Source organism: Heterodontus francisci, chromosome 3 (genome assembly GCF_036365525.1).
Source record: "Heterodontus francisci isolate sHetFra1 chromosome 3, sHetFra1.hap1, whole genome shotgun sequence".
Taxonomy (NCBI): domain Eukaryota; kingdom Metazoa; phylum Chordata; class Chondrichthyes; order Heterodontiformes; family Heterodontidae; genus Heterodontus; species Heterodontus francisci.
In genome coordinates this window covers 196,710,808-196,730,392 of record NC_090373.1, presented here as the reverse complement: position 1 = coordinate 196,730,392, position 19,585 = coordinate 196,710,808, and the positions used below count along the sequence as shown (strand labels likewise).

Below are 19,585 nucleotides of genomic sequence, written 5' to 3'. Positions count from 1 at the left end.
ATTTCAATGCTGCCATACTTCAAAGAGAGCTGCAGAGTGTCTTTGAAGCGTTTTCTTTGTCCTCCTCCGGAGCGCTGGCCATTTGTGAGTTGAGAGAACAGGACCTGGCGGGGAGGCGATTTTTGGCCATCCGGACACTGTCCAGTCCATCCAAGTTGGTTTTGCAGGAGTTTTGCCTGAGTGCTCGTGGAGCTGGCTTCAAGCAGGACACGAGCGTTTGTTCAGTCCTCCCATGGACTCCAGAGGATACGGCAGAGGCAATGCTGATGGAATTTCTCTTGCGCTGTTATGTGTCACTGATGCACAGTCCAGGTCTTGCTGCAGTACAGGAATGTGGTGACAACAACTGCTCTTGTACACTAGGGCTTTTGTTGACTTGCAGAGGTCTCTCTTGTCAAACACTCGCTGCTGTAGTTTGTAGAGGGCTGAGCTGGTGCAGCCGATCTGGTGTTGGATCTCCTCGTCAATTGTGGCCCGTGGAGAGAGGTAACTGCCAAGGTATGGGAAGTGTTCAATATATTCCAAAGTGTCTCCTTTAACATATATGGGAGGTGGAATATTTGGCTGACCAGGTGTGGGTTGATATTAGTTTCGCTTTGGCAACGTTCAAGGACAGGCTGAGTCTCTCGTATGCAGAATTGAAGAGATTGAGAGTGGCTTGCAGATCTGATGTCGAGTGGGTAATGGCACCGCAGTCATCTGCAAACTGTAGATCATGTATGTCTATGGTGGTCAGTTTAGTTTTGGCACGGAGGCGACAAAGGTTAGAGATTTCCATTTAGGCAGTCTTTAATACTCACACCAGAGGGCGGCTGATCTTTGATCAGAATAGCCACTGTTGGGTAGATTATAAATCATATGGGGGCTATCACACAGCCTTGCTTGACCCTGGTCTGGATTTTGAAGGTGTCTGTGTCAGATTTCCCACTCAAGACAGTTTCAGTCATATCATCATGGAGCAATTGCAGGATTGTGATGAGGTTTCTTGGACATCCAAATCTTTGGAGCACAATCCACAGAGCCTCGCGATTTACTGAGTCAAATGCTTCGGTCAGGCCGATGAATGCAATGAAGAATTCCTCATGGTGGTCTAGACATTTTTCCTAAACTTTTCGGGCAACAAAGACCATGTTGGAGGTTCCTCTGGAGTGTCTAAAGCCACACTGTGTCTCTCGGAGGATTTTGTCTACCACAGGAAGTAGGCAATTCAGGGGAATGCATGTCAGGATTTTCCCTGGTTTGGACAAGAGGGGAACGTGATGTCCCTCTATGACTGGTTTTGCACAACATAAATTGGCCAAATGGTTGAGTGAATTGTTACAACCAGTTTTGAGCAAGTTCTTCACATACACAGTGAAGGATTCTGTCACGTTTGCGAAGACCATACAGGACATGCAAATTGATAGCAAGGTTGTGTCCATGTGCTCATTTGACATTGCTAGCCTGTTCACCAACGTACCAATTAAGGAAGCCATAAATATTTGTGCTGCAGCACTATATCCGGGTGGTCTAGACCTGCCACCATTGTGTGAATCAGTATTCATTGAACTCATGAACACGGCAACTCACGCAGTTGAGTTCAGTTTTAACGACACCATGTATGCCCAAATAGATGGTGTTGCCATGGGATCCCCTCTAGGCCTAGCTCTCGCAAACATCTTTGTTAGATTCCATGAGAAACGTGTCTTTGATGTAATGACATCTAACCATTACATTTTCGGCCCTGAAAAGTGCTCAGTCAACCTCAGATTACCCTGGAAGGGTAATGTGTCCCAAAAATTTGAACAACAGGTGAGGCCAGCTGTTTGAAGCTGCTACGATGCAGTGGCAACATGTGTGGTGTTCGTCACTACAGGATGCTGCTGTCAAGCCAAAAAAAGTTCTGCTCATCACACAAATGAGTAATGTGATGTATGAATTTCAATTCCAGTGTGATGCTAGGTATATAGGCTGTCTGTCCCAAAGACTGGCGGATCATATCAAACAACATTTCCCTTCTGCTGTTCGCAATGGGCAAGGTACAGGCCGTGCCCAGCAAGCCCATGCTTGCAAAACTCAAAACCATGGCCAACGTTAGATGTGATTCCGTCATTCGACAACGTTTGCTAAATAATCCTCAGTGTGCTAAGAATTATGCTGACAACCAATTTAAGATTGCCAGTCGGGCTCACAGTGTGGCGCATTTGTGCATACTGGAAGCTGCATTTATTAATACACAGGGCCTTGTTCTTTGCGGACAGAAAGAACATGTACACTCATTGCGCCTGTTTCAGCTGAACAAAATAAGTGACAGCCATTCGCTGGTTCATTCCTCAGGGAAATGCCTTGACTAATCAGAGTCAAGCTGCCTGGTTTAAATTTTCAAACAAAGCTTGGCAATTAACTGTCAGTCACCGTAAACTAGTGCATTCTCCATGGCAATGCCTCTAGTGATCAGAGTCCACTTGCCAAACAATCAGCACTCTCTTATACTGGATAAATTTGTTGTTTCCCTTACATTGGTATTCTTGCGAGTTGTCCTGATGAGTGCAAGATGAAAAGCTTCGACAAAATGTCTCTATTTTCAGCAATACCCAAGTTCTGTACTATCAAACGACTATAATTACAATTGTTGCATTCCTGAAGTTGGGGGTGGTGGGGAAAGTGCTTTTTCCTTGCAGATCCGTAGGATGAGTGCATGGAATCTTGATGTGAGCAAAGGCACACCAGTTTTGAAGACCTCAGCTGGAATACCATCGGGGCTGCAGGCTTTGATTTTCATTTGATTGCTTATTGCAGCTCTTCTATTGATGGTGGTTCATCCATGGATTCTACCACAGGGTACTGGGAGATAGCCTGAAGAGTTATTTGCTGCCACTGTGGATTCGAGTTGTTGAAAATGTTCTTTCCAGCGTTGACATGGTATTGTCAGCCTTAAGAGAGATACCATCCTGTGAGTTCAGCTCTTTTGTCCATTTGACCTTGTTCTATAGATGGTCCTTGTGGCTTCAGAAAAGTTTCATATATTATGATGGATCTCTCAGGCTTTCTCCTTCCACCACTTTTATCTTCCAGATTTGTTGTTGGGTGTCAGCCTTGAGCTATTGGAATGTTGCCTTTTTTTCTTGCCGCCTAGGGTTGTTCTGCTAGGCAGTGAAGGCAGCTCGTTTTTGTTCCAGGAGGTCACATTTCAGTATCCCTTTCGTTGAACCAGTCTTGGTGACGACGTTGCTTGAACCCGATGGTCTGGACACAAACATTGACAAATAAACTGAACTCATGAGGTGAGAGTGACTGCCCTTGACATCAAGGCAACATTTGACCAAGTGTGGCATCGAGGAGCCTGAGCAAAACTGAAGTCAATGGGAATCGGGGAAAACTCTTCGGTTGGTGTCATACCTAGCGCAAAGGAAGATGGTTGTGGTTCTTGGAGGTCAATCATCTGAGCTCCAGGACATCACTGCAGGAGTTCCTCAGGGTAGTGTCCTCGGCCCAACCATCTTCAGCTGCTTCATCAATGATCTTCCTTCAATCATAAGGTCAGAAGTGGGGATGATCGCTGATGATTGCACAATGTTCACCATTCGTGGCTCCTCAGATACTGAAGCAGTCCGTGATGAAATGCAGCAAGACTTGGACAATATCCAGGCTTGGGCTGATGAGTGGCAAGTAACATTCGCGCCACACAAGTGTCAGGCAATGACCATCTCCAACAAGAGAGAATCTAACCATCTCCTCTTGACATTCAGTGGCATTACCATCGCTGAATCCCCCACTATCAACATCCTCGGGGCTGCCATTGACCAGAAACTGAACTGGAGTAGCCATATAAATACCATGGCTACAAGAGCAGGTCAGAGGCTAGGAATCCTGTGGCGAGTAACTCACCTCCTGTCTCCCCAAACCTGTCCACCATCTACTAGGCACAAGTCAGGAGTGTGATGGAATGCTCTCCACTTGTCTGGATGGGTGCAGCTCCAACAACACTCAAGAAGTTCGACACCATCCAGGACAAAGCAGCCCCCTTGATTGGCACCCCATCCGCAATCATTCACACCCTCCACCACCAACGCATAGTGGCAGCAATGTGCACCATCTACACGATGCACTGCCGCAACGCACCAAGGGTCCTTAGACAGCAGCTTCCAAACCCGCGACCTCTACCATATAGAAGGACAAGGGCAACAAATGCATGGGAACCACCACAAGTTCCCCTCCAAGTCACACACCATCCTGATTTGGAACTATATCGCTGCTCCCTTACTGTCGCTGGGTCAAAATCCTGGAACTCCCTTCCTAACAGCACTGTGGGGTATACCTATCCCACATGGACTGCAGTGGTTCAAGAAGGCAGTTCACCACCACCTTCTCAAGGGCAATTAAGGATGGGCAATAAATGCTGGCCTAGCCAGCGATGCCCACATCCCATGAATTAAAAAAAGAACACCAGAGTCTCGTACAGCTGACTTTTATTTGTTCCCCCGTTCTGAAATTGAGTTGGATGCATGAAGATTTTCCAGATTGGTTTTGAGCTATACTTGGAATTCCTCTCTTTGGTCGGGCTGCTTTAGGGCTGAGACATTGATCATCTTCCTCTTGGACTTTTGAGTCTTGCGATGTCTTGGAACTAGGTGGATGTTCATCGCCGATGGAACAAGTCGATCTGTCCTGCATGGATCGAGTGATGCAGACATCACTTAGCTCTTTGATTCGAACTATGACATAACCTAGGAGATGCCAGTGCTTTGATCTAGGATGCTTCCATGTGAATTTGTATTTGTCCTTCTGGCAGAAGAGGATGTTTGTTATAATGAGGCCATGCTGGGCACACTTTGTCAGCAGGAGGACACCATTTGTATTGGCTTTTCCCACCTCATTTTTCTCAGTGCTTCCTCTCCAGACATCGGAGTCACGTCTACCCTGGCATTAATGTCCCCCAGAAGAATGATCTCTTTTGGGATGGCAGTTAGCACTTCAAGGTCAGAATAGCATTTTTCCTTAAACTCTTCATCGAAGTTCCGAGTCAGGGTATAAGGGCTGATGACAGTGGCATATTGATTACAGCTGAGCTGTAGATGAAGTGCCACGAGTCTTGTTGGGGAGTTCTGGTGGTGCATCCAAGATCCTATTCTGGATGGCAAAACCAACTCCGTGGACACGAGGATCACTGTCAGCCTTTCCTGTAGAAGGTATATCACCCGGCTTGTTCCTTCAGCTGCCCCTCTTCAGGAAGGCAGATTTCACCTTGGGCGGCGATGTCAATTTTGTGTCTTGATGGCTCGTGTGATGTGACTGCAGTTCTTCTTTCTGGATGGTCACTCTTGAGATTGTCCAGTGTTCTAACATTCCAGGTTGCAAAATTTAAAGTTTTCTTCCTTTGACCATGAAGATGATGATCCCGCAGGATGTGGTTCCTCAGCCAGGAGAAAGTGAGACAGCCTATTTTTAGGGCACCTTTTCTAGCCCCCTCCCCATTGGGTTGAGCAGAGGGTATCCTGAAGAGAACTGCGCAGTCACTGATGCTGCTGCCCCAAGACAATACTGTCCCAGCACAGGTGTCCAATGACCTTCATGAATCTATTTGCAGATTCTTGACTAGGGACTCCCAGTTTCACAACCCTGTTACCGTTGCCAATTCTCCATCACCACAGGACTTGGCAAATGGACCCTGGTAGAAGTCTGTGCGTGACTTTGTTTGACGTGGGGAGCTCGGGGCGCCATCATTGTCCACACGATCTTGACTGGTCATATTTCGGTGATGTGTCGAACCACGATGACTGGAACCACCTTGCCGCTACAGCCTCCTTCCCCCTTCGCAGCCGGTGAGACGCATAGTCTTCCTTTGCCTGTTCTGCCGTTCAGGACTTTTTGGACCACACTTTGTTTGGCACTTCCCTGAGACCTTGCCGCCATATGTGGCCTGACTCGGAGCAAGGAGCTCCTGACTGCATCACTCAAGATTGTCGGAGTGCACAAGCCTCTCCACCATGCCAAGGTGGTGATCCACTGAGGGATCTCCGTCATCCAGACATGAATGGTCTCTCAATACCTTTACTTGCATTTCCATCCTCATGAGGCCCACAAGTCTCACTTATTGTGATTGAGTCTGTCCTAAATGAAATGCAGTAAGTTAGTTTCAAGATATCCTGTCTCATAGCAAATCCATTTCTGCTATTGTGAAACACTATCTCCCACCATCTCTCCAATACAGCACACAAATATACATTTCACACATGATTCCAAACACAAGGTCCATAACTTAATTCTGAGATAATACATTGATACATATGTAACGCATAACTATTCCCGAGCATAACCGCAACATCACTTAAAATCATTCTACCTGAAAACATAGTGCCTCATGTGAATTGTATCAGGCCATAACTTGCATTGATTCATCCAACAGATTAAACATGGCATTTGTTAACCCCTTAGTTCCTATGTTATCAAAGTCACAAATGACATCCTATGTGACTGTGGTGATGGTAAACTTTCCCTCCTCGTCCTCCTTGACTTGTTTGACACATTTGATCACACCATCCTATTCCAATGCCTCTCCACTGTCATCCAGTTGGGTGGGACAGCTCTCACCTGGTTCCATTCGTACCTATCTAAACTTAGCCAGAGAATCACTTGCATGACTTCTCTTCCTGCTGCTGACCTGTTACCTTCTGGTGTCCCCAAGGATCTACCCTTGGCCCTCTCCTATTTCTCCCTCAACAACATTATCCAAGATCATAGTGTTAATTTCACATGTATGCTGATGACACCCAGCTTTACTGCACCACTTCTATCGACACCTCTGCTGTTGCTGAATTATCAGACTGCATATCTCACATTCAGTACTGGGTGAGTGGAAATTTCCTGCAATAAATATTGGGAAGACTGAAGCCATTGTTTTCGGTGCCCATTCCAAACTCCGTTCCCTAGCTGCTGACTCCATTGCTCTCCCTGTCAACAGTCTGAGATTAAGCCATTCTGTTTGCAACCTTGCTGTGACATTTGACCCCGAGATGAGCTTCCGACCTCATATTCGTGCCATCTCCAAGACTGCCAATTTCCAGCTCCATAACATGGCCTGATTTCACCCCTTCCTTAGCTGATCTGATGAAACCTTCATTCATGACTTCGTTACCTCTAGACTTGACTATTCCAATGGACTGTTGGCTGTTCTCCCACATGCTATTTTCTGTAAACTTGAGGTCATCTAAAACTCGACTGCCTGTGTCTTAACTTGCGCCAAGGCCTGTGTCTCTATCACTTCTGTGCTCGTTGACCTACATTGGTTCCTGGTCAAGCAGTGTCTTGATTTTAAAATTCTCATCCTTGTTTTCAAATCTCTCTATGTCCTCGCCCCTCCCTATCTCTATAATCTTCTCGAGTCCACAACCCTCCAAGATATCTGCGCTCCTCTAATTCTGGCCTCTTGTGCATCCCTAATTTTAATCTCTGCACTGTTGGTGGCTATGCCATCAGTTGCCTAGGCCCCAAGCTCTGGAATAGCCTCTTTACATCTTTCTGCCTCGCTTTCCTCCTTTAAGATACTCCTTAAAACCTACCTCTATGACCTGTGAAGCACCTTGGGACATATTATTACATTAAAGGTGCGAGGTAAATATAAGTTGTTGCATTAGTTCTATGGATCAAAAGAGAGTTTGTTTCGTACAGATGGAAGGAGAGTTTGCCAGTATGAGTGAAACTGTTCCATAATTTCAGGGCTACACATCTTGATTTTTAACCAGTATTTTGGGGATTGAGTTCCATTATTCCCTTTGTGAAAATTGAATATCAGTGGAACTCTTTGTCGTTTCCAAATGAGTATGGGTAGGTCATGCCCATTGGTATGAAGCTACCAACATGTAGAAATTGAGAAGAGACCAACTGACTGGTCACTACTGTGATAGCTTGACTAATGTGATATTGATTAAACCCAATAGAATCAGCAACCTGTGACCCTAAGAAAATAGAAAATAACTTGTCAGAAAGAACCCACTTATTTCATTTATATTTCCTTGCGCAGAGCAAATTAAACAGCTTGAACACAACTTTGTAGCCATTGGAACAGAGAAGTCCAGGCTTGAGAATGAATTTAAAACCATGCAGCAGAAGCTGGAGATCCTGACTGAGCTCTATCACCAGAAGGAGATGGCTCTACAGAAGTAAGTCTGTGATTCACTAGTAGGTCTTGAGATCACTACTAGAAGAATGAGGGGCATGTTAGGAATGTTTTCCACACCAGCCTAATGAAGTATTTGATGCTGTACCGCAAGTGACTACTGTGGCAGAGAATTTAACATTTAAAGGGGTGTTGGATAAATATTTAAAAAGACATATAAAAGGGTGCAAGAGATGGGATTAAACGGGTTAGCTCAAATTGAAGAGCAAGCACCCACACTGCCTTTTGTGTTTTTAGCATTCTAAAGCGCTAGTGCTGTCAGCAGGGATTTGAATAAAAGTTTGAGACGGCTTATTTATTGGGCTTCTCGATGGTAAGCAGAACTTGTTAGCTTTTCTGTCATCTAGGTGGTGATCGAGTCAATGCCTATGAACAACTTCTGGCAATAGCAGTAGCCTGCGTAGTTACGAAGATCTGTTCTGATGCAAAATGGGAAGCTGAAACAAAAGTACAAAATTCTGGAGATATTGAGCAGGACAGTGTGCATCTGAAATATCCCCATGAACTTAAACCTTTCTGCAGGGTGGATGAGCTAACTGACCATGGCACCTTAGTACAGGAAGCCATTCAAGCGGGGGGAGCAAAAAGTAATGTAGTGGTAGTAGGGGGAAGTATGGAGAGGGGAATTGACACTTCTCTGTAGCAGGGGAGGCAGTGGTGTAGTGGTTTTGTCACTGGACTAGTAATCCAGAGGCCTAGGCTAATATTCTGGAGACATGGGTTCGAATCCCACCAGAGCAGATGGTGAAATTTGAATATAATTAATAAAAATCTGGAATTAAAAACAAAGCTAGTCTAATGGTGACTATGGAACCATTGACGATTGTTGTAAACCCATCTGGTTCACTCCTGTCCTTTAGGGAAGGAAATCTGCTGTCCTTACCTGGTCTGGCCTACATGTGACTCCTGACCCACAGCAATGTGGTTGACTCTTAGCAAGCAGTTCAGTTAAGGGAAGCTTGGGATGGGCAATAAATGCCAGCGATGCCCACATCCCATGAATGAATTTTTTAAAAAGCGAGAGTTCAGAAGGCTGTGTTGCCTGCCCGGTGTCAGGGTTTGGGACATCTGCTCAGGGCTGGAAAGAACTTGCAGTTGGAGCAGGGAGGATCCAGTCGTTGTGGTCCATGTAGGTCCCAACGACGCAGGCAGGACAAGGAAGGAAGTTCTACATAGTCAATATGAGGAGCTAGGCACCAAATTAAGCAGAACCTCAAAGGTAGAAATCTCTAGATTATTACTTGAGCCACATGCAAATTGGCATAATGCATATAAGATTAGAGAAATGAATGCGTGGCTCAAAGATTGGTATGGTAGAAGTGGGTTCCGGTTCGTGGAGCATTAGCACCAGTATTGGGGAAAGTGGGGGCTATACCATACCTGAACCGCGCTGGGCTGGTGTTTTAGCGAGCCGCATAACTAGAAGTAGAGAGGGCTTTAAAGTAAATAGTGGGGGCGAGGGATCAAATTTGAGAAGATGTGGTAAATCAAGAAGTAGAGACTAGGCAAGAGAGAAAGGTATTAATGTGAGAAGTGACAGACTGCGACAGGAAGGGATAGAGAGTACAACTCTGAGTAAATCAGCAGTCAAGGCTAGAGGTTACAAAATAATAAAAGGACTAAATTAAAGACTCTGTATCTGAATGCACGCAGCATTCGAACAAAACAGACTAACTGATTAGTGCAAATACAAGTAAATAAATATGATCTGATGGGCATTACAGAGACGTGGCTGCAAGATGGCATAGATTGGGACCTGAATATTGAAGGATATATTTAGCAAGGACTGGAAGCTCAGAAAAGGTGGAGAAGTGGCTCTGTTAATTAATGGCATTAGCACATTAGAGAGGGATGACCTAAGTTCAGGAAACCACGATGTTGAGGCAATTTGGGTAGAGATGAGATGATAAAGGTAAGAAGTCACTCGTGGGAGTGGTGTACGGGTCCCCGAACAGTAACCACACTGTAGGATGTGGTATAAAGGAAGAAACAATGGGACCTACTCAAAGGGACGACAATAATAATGGGGGATTTTAATCTACATATAGACTGGAAGAATCAGATGGGCAAAGCTGGCCTCGATGAGGAGCTCATAGAATGTTTTCGGGATAGTTTCTTAGAACAGCATGTTCTGGAGCCAACCAGAGAGCAGGCTATACAAGACATGATATAGTGCAACGAGATAGGATTCATTAATGACCTCATAGTGAAGGTGCCCCTAGGCAGCAGCAATCATATGAATTTTACATTCAGCTTGAGGGAGAGAAGAATGGGTCCAAGACTAGTCTTTTAAACTTAAATGTGGGCAATTATGAGGGCATGAAAGCAAAGTCAGCTAAAGGGAACTGGCAAATTAGGTCAAGGGATAGTTGAATAAAGATGCAGTGGCATACATTTAAGGGTATATTTCAGAATACACAGAATAGATGCGTTTCAACTAGAAAAAAATTCCAAGGGGACGACCCAATATCCGCCGTTAACTTAAAAAAAAAAGTTCAAGATAGTATGAAACTTTAAGGAAAAGCATATAATTGCACAACGATGGGTGGCAGGTCAGAAGATTGGACAGAATATAAAAAACAGCCAACAATGGCTAAAAAATTGATAAGGAAAAAGTAGAGTACGAGAGAAAGCTAGCTAGAAATATAAAAACAGATAGTAAAGGCTTCTATAGATATTTAACAAAGTGAGTGTTGGTCCTAGACAAAGTGAGTCTGGGGAGTTAATAAGGAAAACTAAGGAGATGGCAGATGAATTGAACAGGTATTTTGCATCAGTCTTAGCTATAGAGGATGCAAGTAACATCCCAGAAATAGCTGTAAATCAGGAAATGGAAGGGGAGGGAGGAACTCGAGAAAATTACAATCACTAGGGAAGTAGTACTGAGCAAATTGCTGGAGCTGCGGGATGACAAGTCCCGGGGTCCTGTTGCACTTCATCCTAGGGTCTTAAAAGAAGTGGTTACTGAGATAGTTGATGCGTTGGCTTTAATTTTCCAAAATTCCCTAGATTCGGGGAAGGCGCCGTTAGATTGGAAAATAGCGAATGTAACTCCTTTATTCAAAAAGGGAGGGAGACAGAAAGCAGGAAACTACAAGCCAGTTAGCTTAACATCTGTCTGAGGGAAAATGTTGGAAGCTATTATTAAAGACGTTATAGCAGGGCATTTAGAAAAATTCAAGGTAATCAGACAGAATCAACATGGTGTTGCGAAAGGGAAAAAGGTTTAACCAATTTATTGGAGTTCTTTGAAGAAGTAACATGCTGTGGATAAAGGGGAACTGGTGGATGTACTGTACTTAGATTTCCAGAAAGCATTTGATAAGGTTCCACATCAACGGTTATTGTGGAAAATAAAAGCTCACGGTGTACGGGGTGACATTTCTTTGAATTCTTTCATGGGATGTGGACATCACTGTCAAGGCCAGCATTTGTTGCCCATCCCTAATTGCCCTTGGCACCTGAGTGCCATGCTAGGCCATTTCAGAGGGCAGTTAAGAGCCACCCACATTGCTGTGGGTCTGGAATCACATTTAGGCCAGACCGGGTAATGATGGCAGATTCCTTCCCTAAAGGACATTAGTGAACCAGATGGTTTTTTATGACAATCGATGATGGTTTCATAGCACCATTATTGAGACTAGCTTTTAATTGCAGATTTAACATATTGACATGGATAGAGGATTGGCTAGCTAATAGGAAACAGAGTAGGCATAAATGGGTCATTTCCTGGTTGGCAAAATGCAACGTTTGGTGTGCTGTAGGGATCAGTGCTGGGGCCTCAACTTTTTACAATTTATATAAATGACTTGGATGAAGGGACTATGGTTGCTAAATTTGCTCATGACAAAGATAGGTAAGAAAGTAGTTGTGAAGATGACATGAGGCTACAAAGGGATATAGATAGGTTGTGAGTGGGCAAAGATCTGGCAAATGGAGTATAATGTGGGAAAATGTGATAGTTCATTTTGGCAGGAAGAATAAAAAAGCATATTTTCTAAATGGTGAAAGATAGCGGAGCTCTGAGATGTAGAGGGATCTGGGTGTCCTAGTGCCTGAATTGCAAAAGGTTAGTATGCAGGTACAGCAAGTAATTAGGAAAGTTAATAGAATGTTATTGTTTATCACAAGGGGAATTGAATTTAAAAAATAGGGAGGTTATGCTTCAGTTATACAGGGCATTGGTGAGACCACATCTGGAGTACTCTGTACAGTATTGGTCTCCTTATTTAAGGAAGGATGTCAATGCTTTGGAAGCAGTTCAGAGAAGGTTTACCAGACTAACAACTGGAATGGGCGGGTTGTCTTGTGAGGAAAGGTTGGATTGGCTAAGCTTGTATCCACTGGAGTTTAGAAGAGTAAGAGGCGATTTGGTTGAAACATATAAGATTCTGAGGGGTCTTGACAGGGTGGATGTAGAAAGGATGTTTCCCCATGTGGGAGAATCTAGGTCATGATTTAAAAATAAGAGGTCACCCGTTTAAGACAGAAATGAGGAGAAATTTTCTGAGGGTCGTGAGTCTTTGGAATTCTCTTCCTCAAAAGGCGTTGGAAGCAGAGTCTTTGAATATTTTTAAGGCAGCGGTAGATAGATTCTTGATGAGCAAGGGTGTGGAAAGTTATCGGGGGTAGGTGGAAACGTGGAGTAATCAGTTCAGCCATGAACTTAGTAGAATGGTGGAGCAGGCTCGAAGGACCGAGTGGCCTACTCCTGTTCCTAATTCGTATGTTCATATGTAATTACCAATCTCAGCCATTGTGTAGGGAAATGTTGGTTGTTTCCATGTGATATCAGCAAGTTTGCATGCATTTCGGCTTGGAAAGACTCAGAATGGGAGAAAATAGTGGGGGTTTCATAACTTTGCTCTTCTAAAGAGAATCTGCTGTCTTGGTGAAACTGTCTTGATCCAGTGTCCATTGGACACACATTTATGGATATATTTAAACAAGGTCAAGATGACTGTATAAATGAAAATTGGCTTGGTGGAATACTGCATCAGTCCTATAATTTGTCTTCAGTAAATTATAGGATTGTTTGTGTGCGGCGGGGAGGGGATGCGGGTCAGCACCATTTTATTAATGGATTTTGTTTGAGAGACATTGTTCATCCCAGCGAGCTTTTCCTTTTTTAAAACAAAACTTCCATTGAATAAAACAATACATTTTTCTTGGGGTACAGTTCTGCAGGCATCTTAATTCTCTAGTGCGTCACTTAAATAGCCGTTCTGTGTGCATATGCGCTGCATCCTGTCCACGCGTGGAATTAGGTACAGGAACCCATTCCCCCTCCTACCTTGGGCAGTGAGGCCTGTTATAGCTGCTGTGGATGAGGACAGCTATTTTGGCACAGAATGGAAAAAGTACATTCTTGTCATTGGCCTCAGTATCACATCACATCACAAAGCATGTTTGACCCTTTGGGGAATTAAGCGATTTTTCTTTTCTCTCCTGTTCCCTATGTCTGTGGCTACAAGACTAGTTGTAGGAGGCAACCGCCGTCTTGAATGAGATACACCAACTCTGCATTTGCTGGAAATCAAAGCTGAGACTGTTTTGGTCTGTGTGGTGTAATACGACGCTGCATTGCATCTCCATCCACTGAGCCCCCTTGGCCATCATTGAGGAGTTATTGCCCTCGCAGTTTCTGGGTTGGGCTGCTTTAAACTGAAAGCTGATTTCAGTTACTTATTTTCTGATTAGTTGACTTGCTGATGGAGGCTACTGGTGATCCTCTAAAAATGAAGTTTCTTAACAACAGTTTAGGATCAGTGACATTAAATAAGGATACAACTTCGGTTTGCTGGTTTGGCAATCTTTCTTTTTCCCCTTGTAGAAAGCTGTCCCAAGAAGAGTGTCAGCGTCAAGAGAAGGAACTGAAACTATCTGCGGCTGATGAAAAAGCACTGCAGGCTGTCGAGGAAGTGAAGATGTACAAGTGAGTAGTTTTATGGCTTTGACTCATTAATGTGAAAAGAATGCCTTTCATAACCATGGGGCATCCCATAATACGACATAACGCCATTCATGACCGTGGACCATCATAAAGTGCTATACAGCCAATTAAGTACTTTTTCAAGTGTAGTCACTTGTAGTATGAGAAATACAATAGCCAATTTATTCATAATAAGCTTTCACTAACGACAATAAAGTAAATGACCAGGTAATCTGTTTACGACAATTTTTTAAAAATAATTCTTTGATGGGATGTGGGTGTCATTGGCAAGGCCAGCATTTGTTGCCCTTGCTAAGCCATTTCACAGGGCAGTTAAGAGTCAGCCACATTGCTGTGGGTTTGAAGTCATATGTAGGCCAGACCACACAGGTAAGGTAGATTTTCTTCTCTCAAGGACATTAGGGAACCAGATGGGTTTTTACAACCATCGATAGTTTCATGGCACCATTATGGAGATGAGTTTTCAATTCCAGATTTTGTTTTATTAATCTATTAATTGAATTTAAATTCCATCCGCTGCCATGGTGGGATTTGAACCCTGTGTCGCCAGGGCATTAGCCTGGGCCTCTGGATTACTTGTCCACCATCTCCCCAGATGTTGGCTGAGGGGTAAATATTGACCAGAACACCCTGGCTCCTCTTCAAAATATTGCTATGGGATCTTTTGCGCCTACCTGAGAAGGCAGAGGGACCTCGGTTTGAGGTCTCATCTAAAAAATGGTACCTGAAAGATGGCACTGAAGTGTCAGCCTAGGTTATGTGTTCAAGTGTCTGGAGTGGAACTTGAACACACAACCTTCTGACTCGGGTAAAAGTACATTGGAGAATAATTCCTCCTGATGGCTCTGATTTTAGTACAAGGTGTTAAGTACTGAGTTTTTAATACTGATGATGTACACTCTTTATTACAAGACGTGGTGTAATACCATTAGTGCACACCAATGAGTTGCCATCAGTTTATTGTTCAGGACAACCATTGAGTGCGGTCTTCCCAGGAGGAAACACCACTCTGATTTGGGGCCTTACTTGGTGCATGTTTGAGATTGGGATCTGGGCATTTGGAGGTCCTTGATTATAAACATGTGTTCACATGGTGTAGGGTCAAGATCAGTAACTCAGCAAGCAAGGCTTTAAATTGTGTGGAGAGATAAATATACCAGTATATCTTAATATTTGACTGATTCCTTGGGATAAATTTTGGAGCTAAGTTTGTTGAAACCCAATTCAATAGATTGTGTTAGGGGGAAAAAATCAGCTCAAATCTAACAGAAACATCACCTTGCATAATGTCCTTAGAAGCTGTCCAAATCCCAGTTATAATTTGATGGGCATGGTGGGAGAGGAATTTTTTTATTTGTTCATGGGAGTCCAGTGTCGCTGGCTATAGCAACATTTATTGTCATCCCTAATTGCTCTTGAGAATGTGGTGGTAAGCTGCCGCCTTGAACTACTGCAGTCCTTGTGGTGTAGGCACACCCACAAAGCAGTTAGGGTTGGAGTTCTAGGTTTTTGACCAAACGACAGCAAAGGGACTGTGATATAATTCCAAGGCAGGATGGTGTGGTCACTTGGAGGCTAACCTCCAGATGGTGGTGTTTTCATGTGTCTATTGCCGTTGTGCTTCGAGGTGGTCATATGAATATACAAACATGAATTAGGAGCAGCAGTTGGCCATTCTGCCCCTCTAGCCTGCTCCACCATTCAATAAGATCATGGCTGATCTGTTTGTGTCTCAAATTTCATACTCCCATCTACCCCCAATAACCTTTGATTCCCTTGCCTAACTAGAATCTATCTACCTCCGCCTTTAAAAATATTCAATGAGCTTGCCTCCACCACCTTCTGAGGAAGAGAGTTCCAAAGTCGCACAACCCTCTGAGAAAAAATTTCTCCTTATCTCTGTCCTAAAAGGGCGACCCCTAATTTTAAATCAGTGCCCCCTAGTTCTGGACTCACCCACAAAAGGAAACATCCTTTCCACATCCACCTTGTCAAGACCATTCAGGATCTTTATATACTTCAATCAAATCTCCCCTCACTCTTCGAAACTTCAGTGGAAACAAGCCCAGTCTGTCCAACCTTTCCTCATAAGACAACCCATTCATTCCGGGTGTCAATCTATAAAACCACCTCTGAACCATCTCCAGCATATTTACATCCTTCCTTAAATAAGACCAAAGCTGCACAGAATTCGAGATGTGGTCTCACCAATGCCCTGTATAACTGAAGCATAACATCCTTTTATTCCATTAGCTTTCTTTATTACTTGCTGTACCTGCCTACTAACTTTTTGTGACTCATGCACAAGAACACTTAGATCCCTCTGCACTCCGGAATTATGCAGTCGTTCTCTCTTTCATTAATACTCTGCTTCTTTATTCTTCCTGCCAAAGTGAACAACTTCACATTTTCCCCACATTATACACCATCTGCCAGATTTTTGCCCACTCACTCAACCTATCTATATTGGTTTGCAACCTCCTTATGTCCTCTTCACAAAATATTTTCCTACCTTTCTTTGTGTCATAAGCAAATATCGCTCATCTCATCTAAGTCATTGGTATAAAGTATAAAAAGTTGAGTCCCCAGCACAGACTCCTGCGGGATTCCACTCGTCACATCCTGCCAATCAGAAAAAGACCCATTTATGCATATTCTGTTTTCTGCCAGCCAGCTAATCTTCTATCCATGCAAATTATGTTACTCCCTACCCCATGAGCTCTTGCTTTGCACAATAACCTTTTATGTGGCAAGTAACATTCTGGAAATCCAAGTACAGTATGTCAACAGGCTCCCCTTTATCCACAGCACATGTTACTCCTTCAAAGAACATATAGAACATAGAACATAGAACATACAGCACAGAACAGGCCCTTCGGCCCACAATGTTGTGCCGATCCTTTGTCCTCTGTCAAGGACAATTTAATCTATACCCCATCATTCTCCTTTATCCATATACCTATCCAAAAGCCTTTTGAAAGTCCCTAAAGTTTCTGACTCAACAACTTCCCCGGGCAAGGCATTCCATGCCTCGACCACTCTCTGGGTAAAGAACCTTCCCCTGACATCCCCCTTATATCTCCCACCCTTCACCTTAAATTTATGACCCCTTGTAACGCTTTGCTCCACCCGGGGAAAAAGTTTCTGACTGTCTACCCTATCTATTCCCCTGATCATCTTATAAACCTCTATCATGTCACCCCTCATCCTTCTCCTTTCTAATGAGAAGAGGCCTAGAATGTTCAGCCTTTCCTCGTAAGACTTATTCTCCATTCCAGGCAACATCCTGGTAAATCTCCTCTGCACCCTCTCCAAGGCTTCCACATCCTTCCTAAAATGAGGCGACCAGAACTGCACACAGTACTCCAAATGAGGCCTTACCAAGGTCCTGTACAGCTGCATCATCACCTCACGGCTCTTAAATTCAATCCCTCTGCTAATGAACGCTAACACCCCATATGCCTTCTTCACAGCCCTATCCACTTGAGTTGCAACTTTCAATGATCTATGCACATAGACCCCAAGGTCTCTCTGCTCCTCCACATGCCCAAGAACCCTACCGTTAACCCAGTATTTTGCATTCATGTTTGTCCTTCCAAAATGGACGACCTCACACTTTTCAGGGTTAAACTCCATCTGCCACTTTTCAGCCCAGCACTGCAACCTATCCAAGTCCCTTTGCAGACGACAATAGCCCTCCTCGGTATCCACAACTCCACCAACCTTTGTATCATCTGCAAATTTACTGACCCACCCTTCGACTTCCTCATCCAAGTCGTTAATAAAAATCACAAACAGGAGAGGACCCAGAACTGATCCCTGCGGCACGCCACTGGTAACTGGGCTCCAGGCTGAGTATTTACCATCTAAGACCACTCTCTGCCTTCTATCAGTTAGCCAATTCTTAATCCAACTGGCCACATTCCCCACTATCCCATGCCTCCTGACTTTCTCCATAAGTCTACCATGGGGGACCTTATCAAATGCCTTACTAAAATCCATGTACACCACATCCACTGGTTTACCCTCATCCACTTGCTTGGTCACCTGCTCAAAGAATTCAATCAGGCTTGTGAGGCAAGACCTACCCCTCACAAAACCGTGCTGACTGTCCCGAATCAAGCAGTGTCTTTCCAGATGCTCAGAAATCCTATCCCTCAGCACCTTTTCCATCAACTTGCCTACCACCGAAGTAAGACTAACTGGCCTGTAATTCCCAGGGTTGTTCCTATTCCCTTTCTTGAACAGGGGCACAACATTTGCCACCCTCCAATCACCTGGTACCACCCCCGTCAGCAGAGAAGATGAAAAGATCATTGCCAGCGGCTCTGCAATTTCATCCCTTGCTTCCCATAACATCCTTGGATATACCCCGTCAGGCCCGGGAGACTTGTCTATCTTCAAGTTATTCAAAAACCCCAACACATCTTCCCTCCTAACGAGCACTTCCTCGAGCTTACCAGTCTGCTTCCCACCGTCCTCTTCAGTAATACACCCCTTCTCATTCGTAAATACCGAAGAGAAGTACTCATTCAAAACCTCACTTATCTCTTCCGGCTCAACACACAGTCTCCCGCTATTGTCCTTGACCGGACCTACGGTCCCCTTAGTCATCCTCATATTTCTGACATACGCGTAAAAGGCCTTGGGGTTTTCTTTTATCCTACCCGCCAAGCATTTTTCATGCCCTCTCTTAGCTCTCCTAATCCCTTTCTTCAGATCCTTCCTGGCCATCTTGTATCCCTCCAGAGCTATGCCTGTGCCCTTTTTCCTCAACTTTATATACGCATCCTTCTTCTTCCTAACAAGACTCTCAACCTCTCTTGTCAACCACGGTTCCCTCACATGACCATCCCTTCCCTGTCTGACAGGGACATGCTTATCAATGGCCCCTACTATCTGCTCCTTGAAAAAGTTCCACATTTCGACCGTGCCCTTCCCTGCCAGCATATGCTCCCAACCTATGCTCCTCAGTTCCTGCCTGACAGCATCATATCTACCCTTCCCCCAATTGTAAACCTTGCCCTGTTGCACATACCTATCCCTCTCCATTACCACAGTGAATGCTACAGAATTGTGATCACTATCTCCAAAGTGCTCGCCCACCAACAGCTCTATCACTTGCCCTGGTTCATTACCTAGTACCAAATCCAATATTGCCTCCCCTCTGGTCGGGCAGTCTACATACTGAGTCAGAAAAGCTTCCTGGACATACTGCACAAACACTACCCCATCCAAACTATTCGATCTAAAGAGTTGCCAATCAATATTTGGGAAGTTGAAATCCCCCATAATTACTACCCTGTGACTTCTGCTCCTTTCCAAAATCTGTTTCCCAATCTGCTCTTCCACCTCCCTGCTGCTATTGGGGGGCCTATAGAAAACTCCCATCAAGGTGACTGCTCCTTTCCTGTTCCTGACCTCAACCCACAGTGCCTCAGTCGGCAGATCCTCCTCGAAAATTCTTTCAGCAGTTG

At 44.3% G+C, this 19,585-nt stretch overlaps 1 protein-coding gene across 1 annotated transcript in view; it reads left to right on the top strand.

The window, feature by feature from the left end:
- mia3 (MIA SH3 domain ER export factor 3) overlaps positions 1–19,585 on the top strand; it is a 204,501-nt gene that overhangs the window by 131,897 nt on the left and 53,019 nt on the right. The window contains exons 17-18 of the mRNA XM_068028070.1: positions 8,000–8,138; positions 13,989–14,090. Of these exons, the coding sequence (XP_067884171.1) occupies positions 8,000–8,138; positions 13,989–14,090 (241 nt within the window). The remainder of the gene's footprint in view (positions 1–7,999; positions 8,139–13,988; positions 14,091–19,585) is intronic.